Source organism: Cervus canadensis, chromosome 20 (assembly GCF_019320065.1).
Source record: "Cervus canadensis isolate Bull #8, Minnesota chromosome 20, ASM1932006v1, whole genome shotgun sequence".
NCBI classification, from domain to species: domain Eukaryota; kingdom Metazoa; phylum Chordata; class Mammalia; order Artiodactyla; family Cervidae; genus Cervus; species Cervus canadensis.
The window spans coordinates 40,806,830-40,820,498 of NC_057405.1; the positions used below are offsets into that span (position 1 = coordinate 40,806,830).

The 13,669-nt window shown below is 37.9% G+C and overlaps 1 protein-coding gene across 1 annotated transcript; it reads right to left on the reverse strand.

Annotated features, from left to right (window-relative positions):
* Positions 1-248: 248 nt before the first annotated feature.
* FABP7 (fatty acid binding protein 7) lies at positions 249-4,399 on the reverse strand. The gene is made up of 4 exons (XM_043439648.1): positions 3,963-4,399; positions 3,347-3,519; positions 2,603-2,704; positions 249-626 (listed from the first exon to the last, which is right to left on the reverse strand). Exons 1-4 carry the CDS (start codon positions 4,033-4,035, stop codon positions 576-578), a joined length of 399 nt encoding a protein of 132 aa, XP_043295583.1. The 5' UTR covers positions 4,036-4,399; the 3' UTR covers positions 249-575.
* Positions 4,400-13,669: the final 9,270 nt, after the last annotated feature.

Sequence of the window (13,669 nt, forward strand, 5' to 3'; positions counted from 1 at the left end):
CCCCCATCCCACCCCTTTGGGGCAGCTCAGAGTACCAGGCTGGGCCCCCTGTGTTATATAGCAGCTTGCCACTAGCTATCTACTTTACACATTGCTTATATTTTAAATTAGTATTTTAAGCAAAGTGCTAACTTCCCCAGCCTAATGTTATACCACACACACACACAAAAGGCTATTTTACTTAAAACTTTCTAATATACAATTCCCAGCCAGATTAGTGAGTGATATTAAAAACAGCAACACATTTCTCACGGGTGTAAGATTTTTTTATTCCAATTTGATTTGCATTCCAATGGAAATTATAGCACATATTCCCTTCTTGATTTTAAAAACAGTAGCTTAAAAATTTTAACATGGATTATAAAATGTGATAAATTTGCAGATCAAAAATGGCTTTGATTGCTTGCAGCAACAAGTTTTTAAAACAAGGTTTAAAGTCATCATTTTCCACCTCCACACCAAGGTAACCTTCTAATTAGTGATCAGCCGCACTGTAATAGCAGTTTTACACTGAGACTTGAGTATACTCAACAGGAATATTGTAGAGCTTCTCCAGCCCCAGGTCAGGATGTTTTCTATGCCTTCTCATAGTGGCGAACAGCAACCACATCGCCAAAAGTAAGAGTCTGAAAGATTCCAAAAGATAACCAAATCTTCTTACACAGGTACATCAGTGATTGTACCTACTGATTATCATATTATTTTAAATATTGTCATATTATTATCTTAAAGATTGTCATATATGTGATTTAAGTATTATACAAAAGAATAATGGCATTTACAAACATTAAATGTTGTATGCTCAGTCATGTCCAATTCTTTGCAACTCTATGGACTGTTGCCTGCCAGGCTCCTCTGTCCATGGGATTTTCCCAGGCAAGAATACTGGAGTGAGTTGCCATTTCCTCCTCCAGGGGATCTTTCCAATCTAAGGATCGAACCCACATCTCTTGCATCTCCTACGTTACAGGCAGAATATCTACTGCTGAGCCACTGGGGAAGCCCTAAATGTTCTATAAAAACATTTTCATTTTTTTCCTACATCTTCATTTTCTAAAAAGAAACCCTCATATTTATTGAGTGACATGTATACATAGTTCATATCTGTGAAAGAAATATGAAAAAAAACTTAGATTAACTATCTAGATTCAGGTCAAAAGAATTCCTTTTGCCTTAAATTATCAGGGTAATTGGAGCATTTTAGCTCTCTTTTTAAAGTGCATAAAATTTATAGTAGGTTCTCATACTACTTTACAATTCATGACCTAGATAAATTTTGAAGTTTTTAGAAAATCAAAATTATTTGGACAAATGGTATTTGCAATGACTTGGTCCAAAAGCAGGAAAAAGTAAATGTACAAATGTTCTCATTGCTTTGACTGTCCTGCTTTATTCTATGTGAACCTTGGTGGTTATGTAGCAAAATGTGCACCATGGGCTCTTGTATCAAATCCAACTTGAAGAATTGCTATAAATCCTCTTTACAAAATTTAGTGTTTTTCAGTGTTCATCATTTTCATGTAGTCCTGTGATTTTCAAGAGGATAGCATGCCTTGTCACCCATTACTTTCATTTCCTTTTTTCAACTCAGTCTTGCCTGATCACAGTCATACATACCAAAGCTGAACTATCTACTTCTTTGTATTCAGGAAAAACAAAAAGAAAAAAAGCATAAAGGAGAACTGGAGAACTTCAGATTAAATCTTTTCTCTCTTTTTTTCCATTTATTTTTATTAGTTGGAGGCTAATTACTTTACAATATTGTAGTGGGTTTTGCCAGATTGAATATTTTATAAATGAATTGCTCTGTCTATCTCCCTCTCTTTTTGGTGATGATGATCACTGCAGAAAAATGTGGCCAAATACTTGTCAACATGAAAGGAAAACTGTCCCTCTGCTCCCCACCCCCACTTCCACCCAAGAAAAAAATGTGACTATGTTAAGTCCTCTATCTGAACCTAGAACAGCTGGTAGTCAAGGGAAGGAGAAGGAAACTAGTCAATAGTCTTAAGTAACAAAACCAAAAAACCCATCCTGCTATTATCTCAGAAGAAATATGTAAAGCAACTCCCATCCAAGAAAAAATACAAAATGATGTATTGACTTCAATGTCTTCAAGATTCCATTACTCAACTCACCAAAAAAGTGTCTAGGGTGCTAGATCAAGATAAAACATTTTCCCCAGTTTATGATGCTACTTCACCATTAGATACATTATTTTTAAACTATTTTCTATTCTATAATTTTTACATGACTATCTAGTATTGAATAGACATGTTTTAAAGGCATCTTATAAAATTAAAAAGGACTGGAGGGAAGTAATATCAAAATAGTTCTCTCTGAGGGGACAGTAGAAGGGAATTTTATATTTTTGTTACATTTTCCTGTTATATTCTAAATTATCTGTACTGAACTTGTAAAACTTTTATAAACTAAAATATACAAATTTACACATGATTAAATACCCTTGCTAGTGACTTAATGTTATTAAAAAAGGAAAGATGGCAGAAAAGGAGGGAAGGAGGAGCAGGGAAGGAGATGGGAAATTTGAGGGGCGGTGGGGGCAGGAGGAGAAGCAGGAATCGGGAATTGCTCTACTTACCATGACCATTTTGCCATCCTTAATCTCTCTTACAAAATTTGTTTCTTTGCCATCCCATTTCTGTACATGAACAAGTTTGTCTCCATCCAGGCTAACAACAGACTGAGACCACCAACAAAATGCAGAACATAGCAATAGGTACAGATCAGATTTCTTACATGAAAGTCAAACAAACTGATTTTTCAAAGAGTAATAGTTGAAACAATAGTGATCAATTAATTATCACAGTGGTACCATTTCCTCTGTTGCTTCCAGAGTTGAAACTCTGAGAAAACTCTAATAAATCATAATTCGATTGAAATGTGTATGTTTAGATGCAAAAATTATCAGGCAGATAAATTATCAGAAATAAAAATCCTAAACTAGTGCTTTCTGAGGAATCATCCTACTCCTTTAAACAGGGTTTTAGAATGAGGTAAACTATTGATTTAGCCAACTTGAGGCAAAAGAGAGATTAAACAAAGTACAATCTTTCTTTTAAATGAATACGATGAAATATTTTCTGAAATACAGATTTGATACAAAATGAGAGAAATATGTGGTTAAGAAAAAGATTGGAGATTTGAGCTATGGGAGTTGCCCATTATTCAGAACATAAGCTATGGGACATGAGAATGCAAAATTAACCCTGGGTCTTTCTCTCTGAAGTGAAATACTGAGAACATTTTCCACTTTCCATCATCTAGAAAAAAACAGTTATTCTGTCCTCCCCTCCCCACCCCAGAGGAAGGAGCGGCTCCTTACCTTACAGCTTCTGTCGTCTGCAGTGGTTTCATCAAACTCTTCTCCCAGATGAAAACTAATCTCTGTGTTTTTGAATGTGCTTTGAGTTCTGATCACCACTCTGTCCCCCTCCTGACTGATGATCACTGTTGGCTTAGTCACATTGCCCACCTGCCTAGTGGCAAAGCCCACACCTAAAATAGTAAAAAGAAGCAATACAGTTGGTGGCAACTTCCAAAATAGCTCATGAAGCAGGAATCCACTTTCCTATTCTGGAATCCAGGTCGTAAAATCTAAGTTTCATTAGAGTATGTTTAGCCCATCAGTTATGCTACTGAGCCTTAGTCGTATGTGGATGCCAATTTGGAAGCATAAATAAGAGGATGCTGGAGAAAAAGCAGAAAAGGCACAGAAGCTTCACATTCTTCACAGAATACTTGGCTCTAGGCAAGAAAGGGGACAATTGCCAGATTTAAAAAGCCCTTCCGTGGAAAATGGCTTTTTAAAATCAGCACAGCACGTGATTATGACAATGGGATCTGCTTTTGTCTCTTGCTAATCGGATGGGTGAAAAAAGGAATCTGCGAGTGTCTGAAGCTGCAGGTTTAAGAGAACGGCACATCTTAGTTTTACCTACCAAGCGCCTTCATGTACTCATCAAAGTTCTGACTGTCCGTCAGCTTCCAGGTAGCACAGAAAGCCTCCACCATCCTTGCCCTTTCCCCGTTTGCTTCAGAAGCAGATAAAAGCGGCGGATACTGGTATCTCTGGATCGCAGGGACACTGCAATTCGAAAGACCCTTTGCACCTCACCGCAGCTCCTGCCTTCTTATTTAGAAAAGAGGCTGGCAGAAAGCCAAGGCTTTGAATTGCAAACACATCCCTCCGGCGTCCCTCTTTCCCGGAGGTTGTGGAAGGGGCCCGGGATGGGAAGGGAGGGCGGCGGGAGGCTCAGGGCGGTTCCAATCCTCTTTGTGATTGGCTCAGGCCACTGGGTTAGCGGAGTAGGTCGCGTTCCTCCCAGTCCTCGCAGCGCAGCCCTTCTTCTGCCTGAGAAATCTCTGCGAAGGTTCAATGAGGTTGGAGGCAGGGAGCGGAAAATGAGAGAGGGTCTTTCAGATTCAGCTTGAAAACTTGGCAAAGGCCATTTCAGGCTGTGAGGAAAGAAAAAAATGCACAATAGGACATTCAGATTGATTTCCGTTCATGGCAAAGCTGGTTACAAATGAGGACCCCCCCCTCCCCAACTTCAAAAAAAACCACTGAAATGCCAAACTTTTCAAATAAAGGAAGCTGAATAGTGTCTTTTATTTTTCTCTCATATTTATAAGAAGAGCAAAACACGAGCTAGAATATGCCAAGCCAGGGAAAGAGGAGAAGGAGGAGACATAAATGCCTCCCCTAGACTGTGCTGCTGAAAGACTCCTCCAGCAGAGTATTAATGGGACCTGATTTGGGCCTCTTCCCAACATGAACTGAGTGAATTAAAAGATCCCATTTTTCTTTCTAAGGAGATGAGAACCAGACTGAGATGGAAAAGGGACCTAAGGGAGAGTATGGTTAGGATTCGCTAATGAGCTGTAGAAATAAAGCAGAACACACTCTTTCCCGCACTCCTTCACATAAACTGGACAGAGTTCATCTGATAAGATTTTGAATGACCTGCACGCTAGAACCTTTTGATTTCCCAAGGTCACATCTACATCTGTTTACTGATTGTGTTAGCAGGAGGGGAAGAATTGGAGCAGCAGTGGGAGTCAGAAGACTTTGGCTTCAGTTCTGGAGTCCAAGGGCTTCCCTGATAGCTCAATTGGTAAGGAATCCGCCTGCAATGCTGGAGACCCCGGTTCGATTCTTGGGTCGGGAAGATCCCCTGGAGAAGGCATAGGCCACCCACTCTAGCATTCTTGGAATTCCCTTGTGGCTCAGCTGGTAAAAAATCTGCCTGCAATGCAGGAGACCTGGGTTCCATCCCTGCGTTGGGAAGACGCCCTGGAGTAAGGGAAAGGCTACCCATAACTCCAGTGTTCTGGCCTGGAGAATTTCGTCCGACACAACTGAGCAACTTTCACTTTCACTTTCTGGATATCGAACTTTCCAGTCAATGACTAGAGTCCCCATGGGCACTAGGTAGGACTTGCTGTTGCACTGACAGGAAGCTGAAGCTACCAGAGGCGACAGTAAAAAGTCTGAAAACCTGAAATGAAATAAGCCCAGAGGGAGCAAAGCTTACAGTAACATCAGACACATCTGACATCGTTTGAGCCTTTTTAAAGATAGCCTCACCTAGGAATTTTACATACATTCTTTTTTTTTTTTTTTTGCTAAATCTAAGCCACTAATTTATCCATTTACACAAACCATCTTTATGGTAGAAGTTCTCAAACCAATTTATTTTGTTACATCAAAATGCTCTTCTATGTTCCACTTAATAAAACATATTTAAGCTGGTGGAATTGTTAATTATTATCCTAAAATGTAATAGATCATTTCTTTTTCATAGTCCAGAAATGTAAGATCAAGATTGTTGAGAGCAGGGACCAGGTGTTAGACAATTCATCATTGCTCCTTACTGATTGTGATGCTGAAATATTTGTTTACCTAATTTATGTCTTCCATTCTTTAGATAAGTAGCTTTTGATATATTTATTCTAACTTAAAGCATGTATTTCTGTAATGCAATTTTTTTACACCTTATATAAAACATAAAAGTCCAGCAACTTAGAGATAAATTTTTTGGAATAGTGTATTAATTTAGTAATAAGCAGAAGAGACTATTGCTATGCAGATGTCTATAGTAAAAATTTTAGGAAAAGCCACTTGACTATTTTGTAATTCCCTAACCTAAACTGACACATTTAATCTTATAATTTTTAATTGTTCAAGATACTACAGATTTACAACCAAGAATAATTGCTTTCAAGTAATAGGTAACTTGCTCTGTTTATTGAGGACCTTATTAAAAGAGAAAGTAAAAGAATAGAGAAAAGATTGTGTTCTGCTAAAGAGGATTCAAATATTAATAATAGATTGTTTTTCAATTTTCCTAAACCTAGGAGCAATTTATGACCCTGCTATGACTTTTATAATGTAAGTACATCCACAGATTTAAACAAGGAAAGAATCTGACAGATTGACCCTTCTCTCAGGACTATTACCTTTATATAGGTAATGTGAACTCTAAAGAATCTATTTATAAAGACTATTTTTAATAGTGAAAGGAACAGAGAATGTTGCTTTGGGAGATCTTGGCAAAATCGCCACATGAGGCTGAATCTCTGGGCACCTGCTTTATGGAAATTTTTCTTTCTTAAGGAAACAGAAGGTTTTAATAAAATTTTAACACTGTTCTTGAGCTAAGTACGCCAGTCAAGGTCACAGAACTATTTCCTATAAAATATCCAAGGATCTTCACCAAAAGAGATTAAATAACATTCAAAGTACTTGCTTGAGTTTCTTTTTGTTACCAAATAACACAAAATAAAATGCTAACAGATTCTCTTTATAGTTAGACGTGATATGTGATTACACCAGGAAGGCACTATTTATTGACCTACAGTTAATAAATGACCTGTGATGGTTAATATCTTCAGCCAACACCTTTGCTGCAATTGTGGTCACTCTTGTGCATCACAGTCTCTCCCCTCAAGCAACCAACCAGCAAAACCAACTCTAGGCTTCAGAAATGATAAAGACTCCAACCTTCAAGCAGGAGTGAATGCGATATGGATGATGGAATTCAACAGGAGGAGGTGTGTGGAAAAAGACCTGTGACTTGTCTGTCCCTTTATTGTTGTGAAATTTTTACATTATTATGTTTTTTTAAAATGTGGACTAGACCAGAGAGGAGATATGCTGCAGGTGTGGCACAATCTTGAAAAGAAGTGCTGTTTCATTCTCTTCTACTGAAGTATGAAAACCTAATAAAGACAAGCTGCCGAGGTTTGGACGGTCTTTCCAACATCCTTATTCTTTTCATTTTCTGCGGTGTTTCCCCCTCTGTTTACCTCCCTTTGTCCGAGTATTCCACTCTCCATATTTTCTTGGGCATAAAATGCAGAAGAAGTCCTTTACCTGCTTCTAGATCTGACATACCTGCTTTTAGATCTGACAAAGAGACTTGGGAGAGAAATTTGTTCCAAGTTAGTTTAGGAAAGAGTTATGGACCTTCCCTCTCTTCAGACCATCTATATCGCCACAACTCTGCTGAGAAAATGCTCCTCTCAAGTGCCCTGGTTACTTTCCAACTGTATTTTAGAGTTTAACTCAAATATTCACTCCGGGAAGACTGGATCAGAACCCCAATTATGTCACCCATGGTTTTGTTTTTATCTTTTTAAACGTGTCATAAATGTAATTAAATGCTTGTGTAGCCAATTGTCTAATTAGACATGAACATGAGTTCCCTGGAGCATCTATTTTAGCATCTATGTCTTTTATTATCCATTGTGCTGTATCCTTATCTTCTGTTATAGTATCAAGTTCATAGTGTTTGTTCTACGATGTTAAAAGTATGAACAAATATAGAGTGTGGACATAGAGAATCAGAGAACTTCAAAAAATAAGAATGAAAACAATTGTTCAAATGGTCTTTTCCAAGTTTCTATTCAAACTTTTCCTCTCTTTGCAACCTATATAATCCTTCCTGTCCTGTATGATGGGCTTCCCTGGTGGCTCAGATGGTAAAGAATCTGCCTGTAATGCAAGAGACCCAGGTTTGATCCCTGGGTCAGAAAGATCCCCTGGAGAAGGGAGTGGCAATCCACTCCAGGATATAGTCCTGTTTGATAAGGATACCTAAAAACTCTTCCTCATACTGTCCATCGAGTTCTCCAAGCAAGAATACTGGAGTGGGTTGCTATTTCCTTCTCCAGGGGACCATGTTTTGTCAGAACTCTTCTATATCACCCATTCATCTTGAGTAACTCTGTAGTCATGGATCATAGCTTCACTGAGTTACACAAGCCATTTCACCACAAGAAGACTGCAATTCATAAAGAGATCCAGCAGTCATATACGAAAGTGAGAGCTGGACTATAAAGAAGGCTGAGCACCGAAGAATTGATGCTTTTAAACGGTGCTGGAGAAGACTCTTGAGAGTCCCTTGGACTGCAAGGAAATGAAACCAGTCAAGGAAAATCGACTGAATATGTGCTGGAAGGACTGTTTCTGAAGCCGAAGCTCCAATACTTAGGCTACCTGATTGGAGAGCTGACTCACTGAAAAAGACTCTGATGCTGAGAAAGACTGAAGGCAAAAGCAGAGGATGAGATGGTTAGATAGGCTGAGCTGAGCTTTGAGTAACACTCCCAGAATACACCACTGCATCATAGAAACTGGCCTCCTAAAGAAAGCGTTTTCTCTACTAAAATCAGAAGTCTGGGGAATCAGGAAGCTGCTTCCCCACCTGCTGGTGGGAGAAATCTCTCGCCTTTGCTGTCATTCAGGAATAGGGGAGCATCTCCCAGAAACAATGATTCCAGAGGCATGCCACATGGGCCAGATCTCAGGAGCAAAGTGGATATCTGGGGTGCATTTTCTCTCATCACTTAACTGAGTCTTGAATTCAAGTCTTACTCAAGCATGCACGATAGGCAGGGCTGAATGGAGAACTCCATGGACGGAGGAGTCTGGCGGGCTACGGTGCGTGGGATCACAAAGAGTCAGACACAACTGAGGGAGCTCGGGCACACCAGAGAGGAGATTGGGAGATGCTGTTTTGCTCTCCGCTGCCTCTGCAGAGCAGAGAAAACCACAGAAGGCAGTGGGATCAAAGGTCAACCTATCCACAACGCAGAGATATGCTTTTAAAATGTTTGTTTAAAATCTTAAGTTTAGGGTTATAAAGAAAAGATAGAGATCCTAGATGCCTGGAAAAACCTTAAAGTAGGTCACTACTTTAAGTTAGAGTCACTTGGAGAGACTGATAATAATGCAGAGTCTAAAGTCACCCAGGGGCTTCCCTGATAGCTCAGTTGGTAAAGAATCTGCCTACAATGCAGGAGACCCCGGTTCAATCCTTGGGTCGGGAAGATCCCCTGGAGAAGGGATAGGCTACTCACTCCAGTATTCTTGGGTTTTCCTTGTGGCTCAGCTGGTAAAGAATCTGCCTGCGATGCAGGAGACCTGAGTTCCATCCCTGGGTTGGGAAGATCCTTTGGAGAAGGGAAAGGCTACCCACTCCAGTATTCTGGCCTGGAAAATTCCATGGACTACTATACATGGGATCACAAAAAGTCAGACACGACTGAGCAACTTTCACTTCACTTTCACTTTCAGAGTTACTCAGAGAGATTTTGAAATAGGTAGTCTGGGATAATGCTGAACTTTGTACTGAAAAACAAAATCTTAAGTTGAAATTCTGCATATGCTAATTACATTTAATGCCTTATAAAATAAATAGTATACTCTGGTCTGTCAGAATCACATTAATTTGGATTCTCATACTTCTTCAATGCAAAATACAAGATAAGACTAAGGGAACAGTGGTACTATTTTTGACCCTATCATTTCAGAAATGGTGTGTAACTTATACCAAGGATGGCTTCACATTTAAAATTATGTGTATTACACAATATACTTATACCATGCTGTAAGTCAATTATATCTCAATGAAACTGGAAAGGGAAATATTTTTAAATAAAAAATAACGTGTCATGTGATACCAGCAAGGAAGAAACATGATCCAACTATCCTAAGAATGAAACATTAATTAAACCAATGCTAACAAGTAAAATTCTGTGTCATAATGGGGAATATAATCTATCAGAGTGCAAATTATCAAGATTTATAAAATTAAGGCACTCAATTAATTTAAATGGAGACACTTCTGAAGACACTGAGAAGGCTTGTTGCAAGAAAGCATCTGGTCTACCTGGGCCTTCTTGTGAAGAAGAAATTTTCATACTTGTTTTCTAGAAGAAAAGGAATCCTTGAATAATATGTTCCATCTAAATTTTAAGCCTCTGCAACATGTAATTTTCAAGACAATTTGTTGGAACAGCTTTTGATATATTTTGATCAGTAACATCATTAAACATTATAAATGGGCCATTGAGATTCACGGTATTTTTTACCCAATAACTAATTGGAAAGCATAGGAGTATTAGGTTTGTGCAAAAGTAATTTGCATTGTTGGACTTTTCTGTTTGATATTGGAATATATTCCTAAATAAATGTGGTTTTTTAAACATCATTTTTATGCATATCTATTGCTTTATTTTTTTGCTAATGACATTACTTGCTATTTATTTTATATTTATTTTAGACTAGGTAAATGATGTTAGACAAAGAGCAAATTCAAGCAGTTTTCTTATTTGAGTTCAAAATGGGTCATAAAGCAGTGGAGACAACTCACAACATCAACACACTTGGCCCAGGAACTACTAACAAACATACAGTGCAGGGGTGGTTCAAGAAGTTTTGCAGAGACGAGCGCCTTGAAGATGAGGAGCACAGTGGCCGGCTATCGGAAGTTGACAGCTGCCATCTGAGAGGATCATCGAAACTGATCATCTTACAACTACACGAGAAGTGACCCAAGAACTGAACATCGACCATTCTACAGTCATTTGGCATTTGAAGCAAATTGGAAAGATGAAAAATTTGGATAAGCGGTGCCTCATGAACTGAATGCAAATCAAAAAAGCCATCTTTTTGAAATGTCACTTCTTATTCTATGCAACAACAAAATCTCAACTGGACTGTGACTTGTGATGAAAAGTGTATTTTATATAACAACCAACAATGACCGGCTCAGTGGTTGAACTGAGAAGGAGCTCCAAAGCACTTCTCAAAGTCAAACTCGCACTCAAAAAAGGTCATGGTCACCGTTTGGTGGTCTGCTGCCAGTCTGACCCACTACAGCTTTCTGAAAACTGGTGAAACCATTACATTTGAGAAGTGTACTCAGCAAATTGATGAGATGCACTGAAAACTGCTGGTATTGCAGAAATGCAACTGCAGGTTGCATTAGTCAAGAAAGGGCCCAATTCTTCTCCATGACAGTGCCTGACCACACATTGCAGAACACATCGCTTCAAAAGTTGAGCAAATTAAGCTATGAAATTTTGCCTCATCCACCATATTTACCTGACCTCTTGCCACCCAACTACCACTTCTTCAAACATCTCAACAACTTTTTGCAGGGAAAGCTCTTCCACAACTAGCCAGAAGCAGAAAATGGTTTCCAAAAGTTTGTTGAATCCCAAAGCACAGATTTTTATGCTAAAGGAACAAACAAACTTATTTCTCATTGGTAAAAATGTGTTGATTGTAATGGTTCCTAATTTGATTAATAAAGATGTCTTTGAGCCTAGTTATAATGATTTAAAATTCACGGTCGAAAACTGCATTTACTTTTTTATCAACCTAATCTAAATATTATCTTAGAATGTTACTGATATAAAATTAAAATAAAATAGGATATTAATTAATTTATTGCTTATTTCCAAAACAACTTAAAACCATTATTATGATTACATTATTTTTGTTGTTGAGTCATAGGAATGTTATAAGTCATAGGAATGACTTAACAAATGCTAACACCCATTGATTATTGAAGAGTAAGCCTACATTTGAAATTGTTAAGAAAATGCCAGAATATCATAAATTTTCTGCTCTTCATATTAATTTGCTGTTTGGAAATAGCTAATATCCTGCAGTGGAGATAGTAATATTAATACATAGCATAATATTGTTTGAAGAGAATTTCTAGAATATAGAGAGATATAGTGAATGATCAAACTGAAAATAATAGATATAAAGAGAAGGAAAATACATCCTAATTATAGATATTACTAATAAAGACATCTAAACAAGTGGGCTTCCCTTGTGGTTCAGCTGGTAAAGAATCCTCCTGCAATGCAGGAGACCTGGGTTCCATCTCTGGGTTGGGAAGATCCCCTTGAGAAGGTAAAGGCTACCCACTCCTGTATTCTGGCCTGGAGAATTCCATGGACCGTCCATGAGATTGCTAAGAGTAGGATACAACTGAGTGATTTTCACTTCCCAAACAGTTGGAATCAGATATGTAATGAACAAAATGATAATTGAGAAAAACTTTCTGTATGCTAAAAAATCACGCATGCTCAGTTGCTGGAATCCCTTGGACTGTAACCCGCCAGGCTCCTCTGTCCATGGGATTTTTCAGGCTAGAATACTGAAATGGGTTTCCATTTCCTCTTCTAGGGAGTCTTCCCTAACCCAGGGTTCAAACCAGCGTAGTTAAAAAATAGATACCAATATATAGATCAAAATGCCTCATCATTTGACATAATTAATGAAAATAGAACACAAGCTCTCTAATTCTAGCAATATTTTTGAATCAAATATAATTCAAATAAGAATACATAAATATAAGGGGAAATTCAATATTCAATCAGAGGAAAAGATATACATAAATTGTTATAAGAAGTATGGCTGACCATAGTTTTTCATTGGAGCCTTTAGAAACCAAATAAATATACAGCACTGTTACAGAATTTTTTTTTAAGTGGTGGCTCAATTTTTTTTCATCATATTGTGAATGTAGAAGAGATTTTTTTCTTTGAAAATCAGTCAGCACTCATTTTCATTATACCATTCTCATGTGCTACTTGTCTGTAGGAAGAGAATATATTAGACATTGGATTTGAGAACCCAATTTACTCTACACTTATATTTTTCCTGCAAAGCCATAAAATCTGATTGCATATATCAGTCATGATAGCCTAGCTGACTTGTGTCTGCCGAGAGACAAGATCAAGGTCTGCTGTCAAATTGTTTCCAAATCCTCATCATCAGAGTCTGGTTTCTGAATAACTACCAACACTTTTCTGTTTTGTTATTGAAAGCTAGTTGATGTACAATATTATGTTAGTTTCAGGTGTGCCACATAGTGATTTGGCACTCACATAAATTATGAAATGATCACACAATAACTTCAAACAAAAGCTTATTTTTGATTCGTACAAAGTTACTACAATAATATTGATCATATTCCTTATGCTATGTATTACATCCTCATGGCTTCTCTTTTTTATCAGTGGAGATTTTTACCTCTTAATCCCTTTCACCTGTTTCTCCCCTTCCACTACCCTTTGGCAACCACTGTTTGTTCTCTGATCAACAAGTCTGTTTTCACGTTATTTTGTCGGCTGGTTTGTTTTGTATTTTAGATTCCACATATAAGTGAGATTACATGGCATTTGTCTTTGTCTGACTTATTTCATTTACCATAATGTCTTCTAGATTCATCTGTCTTGTCACAATGGCAAGATTTCATTTTTTATGACTAATATTCCAACCCATAGGAAAGATACACACATACGCACGCGTGTGCACACACACACACACACACACACA

Excerpts from the sequence above, each read along its gene's own strand:
- FABP7 (XM_043439648.1), bottom strand. The coding sequence starts at position 4,035 with ATGGTGGAGGCTTTCTGTGCTACCTGGAAGCTGACGGACAGTCAGAAC. Across the intron at positions 2,705-3,346 it reads CAGACGACAGAAGCTGTAAG|TCTGTTGTTAGCCTGGATGG; the intron begins GTAAGGAGCCGC and ends TGGTGGTCTCAG. Across the intron at positions 627-2,602 it reads AGGATGGCAAAATGGTCATG|ACTCTTACTTTTGGCGATGT; the intron begins GTAAGTAGAGCA and ends GGAATCTTTCAG.